Consider the following 5,174-nt stretch of genomic DNA (forward strand, 5'->3'; position numbering starts at 1 on the left):
TTATTCAGGTTATTCCCAATTGCAATTGCCTCGAATGATCAAGAAAAGACAACATTCACATGCCCATTTGGAACCTTTGCATACCATCGCATGCCCTTCGGCCTTAGTAATACTTCGGCCACTTTTCAACGATGTATGGTTAGTATATTTTCAAATTATATTGAGCATATTATAGAAGTCTTTATGGATGACTTTACAATCCATGGAGACTCATTTGATAACTGTTTACATACCTTACACTAGTCCTTAAAAGATGCATAGAAGCCAATCTTGTACTAAATTCTGAAAAATGTCATTTTATGGTTAAGCAAGTTATAATTCTAGGGCATGTCATTTCATCTAAATGTATTGAGGTAGATAAATCCAAAATTGATATTATTCAATCTCTGCTTTACCCCGCTAGTGTGCGAGAAGCCCGTTCTTTCCTTGGACATGTAGGTCTTTACCGCAAGTTTATTAAAAACTTTTCAAATAGCATTGCTCTTATGCAAATTGTTACAAAAGGATGTGGCTTTTGAGGTTGATAGGGATTGAAAAAAGGCATTTGATGCACTGAAGGATCTATTGACCTATGCACCAATTATCCAACCTCCTGACTAGAACTTTCCTTTTGAGATAATGTGTGACGCAAACAACTTTGCAGTAGGCACAGTGTTGGGTCAAAGAATTGGAAATGCTTCACATGCCATCTACTATGCTTCCAGGACTCTAAATGATGCCCAGAGAAATTACTTCATGACTGAAAAAAGAACTTTTAACTGTTGTTTTTGCGTTAAAAAAATTTCGTCCATATTTACTTGGTACTAAAGTCATTAATTATTCTGATCATGCAGCTTTGTGTTATTTGATGACAAAGAAGGAGGCAAAACCAAGATTAATACGGTGGATACTTCTCTTGAGTGAATTCAACTTGGAGATCAAGGATAAAAGAGCCATCTAGGTCACGTGGATGATGAACTTCAATTGCACGAAACCTTTCGTGATGAGCGATTATTCTCTACAAGCATGACACTACCTTGGTATGCAGACATTGTAAATTTTTTGGCTACTGACATACTTCCTCCTCATTTCTCTGAGGTTTGAAAGGACAATATAAAAAAAAAGATGTGAAATATTATGTATAGGATGATCCATACCTGTGGAAGCATTGTGCAGATCAAGTTATTAGAAGGTGTATTCTAAAAAATGAAATTACCCCTATCCTCACCTACTGTCATTCATATGCCTGTGGAGGACACTTTGGACCAAGGAGGACAGCAAGAAAAGTGTTGGAATGTGGTTTCTATTGGCCATCCTTATTTTGAGATATATATGTCTTCTGTAAGTCATGTGAGAATTGTAAAAAGACAGGTAACATATCCCAGAGAAATGAAATGTCACTATCATCCATACCTTTTTTTGTGAAATTTTTTATGTTTGGGGCATTGAATTCATGGGGCCATTTCCTTTATCTTTTGTTTTTGTTTATATTTTGCTTACTGTGGATTATGTGTCAAAATGGGTGGAAGCTAAGGCCACCAAAACTGATGATTCTAAAGTTGTTGCATATTTTATCAAGTCGAAAATATTCTTCAGGTTTGGGCTTCCAGGAGCTCTCATCAGTGATCGTGGCACTCATTTTTGTAACCAAACTGTGGAAGCTTTGCTGAGAAAATATCGTGTAACCCATAAGGTGTCAACAGCATATCACTTACAGACTAGTGGACAAGCGAAAATATCAAATCGAGAAATCAAGTCTATCCTTGAAAAATCGGTTTGTCTAAGCAGAAAAGATTGGAGTTTGTGTTTAGATGACACTTTATGGACATACAAGACTGCATATAAGACACCTATTGGTATGTCACGTTACCGGTTAGTATTCAGGAAACCATGCCACCTTCTAGTAGAGCTTGAACATAAAGCTTAATAGATTGTCAAGAACTTCAACATGACGATGGAGGAGAGTAGAAAACATAGGAATCTACAACTTCAAGAGTTGGAGGAAATTCATTATGATGCTCATGAGAGTGTGCGAATTTACAAGGAAAAGATAAAGGCATTCCATGACAAGATGATTAGATGGAAAAAATTTGAAGTTGGTCAGAAAGTCTTCTTAAACCAATCACGGCTTCAGCTATTTCTAGGTAAATTGCGTTCTTATTGGTTGGACCATTTGTTGTTACTAATGCTTTTCCTCATGGTGCAGTAGAAATCCATAGCACGGCAACTTCAAAGGTATTCAAGGTGAATGGCCATAGGCTCAAGCCTTTCTATGAAGGTTTCCAGGTGGAAGAAGTGATAACGTTGAAACTTGAAAATCCAATTTATGATGATTAAGGAAGAAAGTAATAAAATTAGCCAAAGACAATAAACAAAAGCGCTGCTTGGGAGGCAACTCAGGGGAGTTCATTCCTTTACTTTTTATTTTTATTTTTGTTTTCATTTTTTTTTACATTCATAAACTAAGATAGTTTTGTTCTCTTCTTTGCATTTCACCTTAAATTAGGGACAATATAAGTTTTAAGTGTATGGGAGGAAATTTAGGTTGTTTTTAAATTTGAATTTTAGGTCATGTTTTCGCTTCACAGGCACTTTTTGAGAAAATCTTTCAAAAAATTGAGGAAAAGTTGTGGTTTTAAATGATTTTTGGTTACATGTGCTATCTGCTAAATTCAATTAGAATTTGATGGACTCATAATATGATTGAATGAATGATCTTCCAACTTAGAGTTAATTAGTTTAGTTATTTTCTTTGAGGATGGTGGTAACTAAATTTTGAAAACAAAAACCCAACGAGATTTTTTGAGCCTTTAGACTGGCGCATCTATACCAATCTCACTATTTTCTTTCAAGAGTGATTTTCTTCCATGAATTTACTTCTCTCGAACTTGCCTTGATTCTCTTCGAGGCCATATTGATACATGCATGCATGAACATGATTAAGGTCATCTTTATTGCATTAGTTAGACATCTTAGCCAAATAGCCTACCCAGTAATTAATTTTTTCCTTTGTTGAACCCATTTGAGCCTTATAGCCTTTTCTTTTGTAAACCCATATTACAAGCTTTAAATCCGAAAAACAATGTCTTTACCTAAGCCGTAGAGCTAGTGGAATATTGTTCTTCATTTTGGTACATATGGGAGTGCGAAAGAAATAACTGTGGAGATGTCTAAAATTTTGGTAGGATTATGATAGTGGAATGGAACATGTTCTCAATTACAATTCATAAGTTCCATTATTGGTGCTATTTTGAAAAAAAAAAAAAAGAATGGAAAAAAATTAAAAAATGATAAGAAAAATGAAAAAAAAATGATGAAAAAGAATAGAAAAGAAATGATGAAGTTATGTTCGTGACTCCTCCTAACATCACAAGAAAGGGTTGGTTTTTGTGAAATAGATGCAAAAATACCGTTAAGTGGAGAGATTGGTCTTACATTTTTTGTATATACATTTGAGCTTTAGTTAATTCATCTTTGCCCCTCTAGTTTCAATGGTTTTTGAGTTACATATCCAAATATTTCCCACCTTAACCTTAAGCCACGTTACAACCCATGTAAAAGACCTTATCATTTGTGCAATGCATGTAATCTAATTGCTGGAGAATGAGAAGATATGCAAGCGTATGGTAGATCATGTCCATTAGAATGAGTTTGAGCAAAACACTTACTTTTTAAACACATAAGAGTGGAGTCCTTATATCCCGTGAGGGTCTACATGTTTGGTTTACTCCATCTTTACATGAGAATACTTGCTAATTGATTATACGTTGTGTGAGAATGCTCGTTCATGATGTGTATGCATTTTGACAAGTTTGGTTGTTCTATGTTGATAGCATGGCAATCTTAATATTTTGTGAAAGTAAATTTGAATTTTACTCGAGGACGATCAAAAACTAGGTGTGGGGAATTTGATAAGACATGCAACGTCGCATTTTTCATCTACTAATACTTTCATTTTGTGATTAATTAATGCCCAAATGTACTCGGTACCTATATATTTTGATTTAGGTTGTGAATGGATGAAAAATATGGAATTTGGGAGAAAAAGAGTGAAAAATAATCAAAATGGAAGAAAGTAAAAGTTCAAGGACCAAGTTGAAAATAATCCATAGATGTGACGGGGGATGAAATGAAGATTCAAGAGTGCTAGAGGTCAATTGGATGAAGAAAGAAGTGAAAGAGGTGAAATATAGTTAAAGTATTATCGCGTATCAACTTTCAGGCGAAAAAGCTATGCTTAAGATTTTTAGTCTACTTGAGACCCATTTTTAGCACAGTAAACATCTGAATTGGAAACATCCTACTTGTATCAGATTTGTAGATCATTGAGTTAGCTTCCCAATGCAATCACTCCAATTGGACATCAGGAGAGAAAGTTATGACCAAAATATTGAAAGTTGTCCGGCAGGAAAATGATTGAACTATGCTGTTTCATAGTTCAAAATCAATGCTATCGCATAATGACCTCCAGGAAACTTCAGAGCTGAATATAATTATTCTATGCAACTGCAACCCTTATAACTATATGGTCACATAGTTATATTCCGACACGTAATTTTTAGTTTCCTAATCTAAGTCAAATACTAATGGAAACAAATCTTGTACACAATATATAAGCCCTCAGAACTCGTCTAAAACCTAGAGAACGCCCCCCAATCACTTTTCTCTCTTTTTTGCTCTAAAATTGAAGATGTCTAGCTAATTTTTCTTACTTGATCTAAGGAGACGGAAGCCTTGGAACAATCACCGTGAGATCCACCTGGTTTTTTATTGTTCGATTCATATATTTTTAGTATTAAATATTTTTCTACACTTATTTTTATGATTGTTGAGTTTAATTGCTAGGGTGAAAACTAGTTTATTATTTTCTACAATCTATAGCTAAGTTAAACTTCAAATTCGTAATTATTTGATTGATTTAACTTGTGTTGCAATTAGGATTAGTAATTTGTTGCTTTGGAAATTATTAAATTTTGGGAAGAATATTTATCCAGGTTATATACAATCGCGTGTGCTTATGTTATCTAGTTCATTGAATTCTCTAGTTCATAAAGCAATTATTGAATTAAATCTTTAGGAAGAATATTTATCTAGGTTATATGCAATCGCGTGTGCTTATGTTATCTAGTTCATTGAATTCTCCAGTTCATAAAGCGATTATTGAATTAAATCTTTGTGCTTATCTGGGATTGTTT

At 34.1% G+C, this 5,174-nt stretch overlaps 1 protein-coding gene across 1 annotated transcript; it reads left to right on the forward strand.

The window, feature by feature from the left end:
* The first annotated feature begins 1,933 nt into the window (after positions 1-1,933).
* Positions 1,934-2,316, forward strand: LOC111375287. The gene is made up of 2 exons (XM_022998091.1): positions 1,934-2,123; positions 2,186-2,316. Exons 1-2 carry the CDS (start codon positions 1,934-1,936, stop codon positions 2,314-2,316), a joined length of 321 nt encoding a protein of 106 aa, XP_022853859.1.
* Positions 2,317-5,174: the final 2,858 nt, after the last annotated feature.

Source organism: Olea europaea, unplaced genomic scaffold, assembly GCF_002742605.1.
Source record: "Olea europaea var. sylvestris unplaced genomic scaffold, O_europaea_v1 scaffold1354, whole genome shotgun sequence".
NCBI lineage: Eukaryota > Viridiplantae > Streptophyta > Magnoliopsida > Lamiales > Oleaceae > Olea > Olea europaea.

Bases quoted from the DNA above. Each gene is read 5' to 3' on its own strand.
- LOC111375287 (XM_022998091.1), top strand. From the start codon at position 1,934: ATGGAGGAGAGTAGAAAACATAGGAATCTACAACTTCAAGAGTTGGAG. The intron at 2,124-2,185 runs GTAAATTGCGTT...CTCATGGTGCAG, and splicing joins ACGGCTTCAGCTATTTCTAG to TAGAAATCCATAGCACGGCA.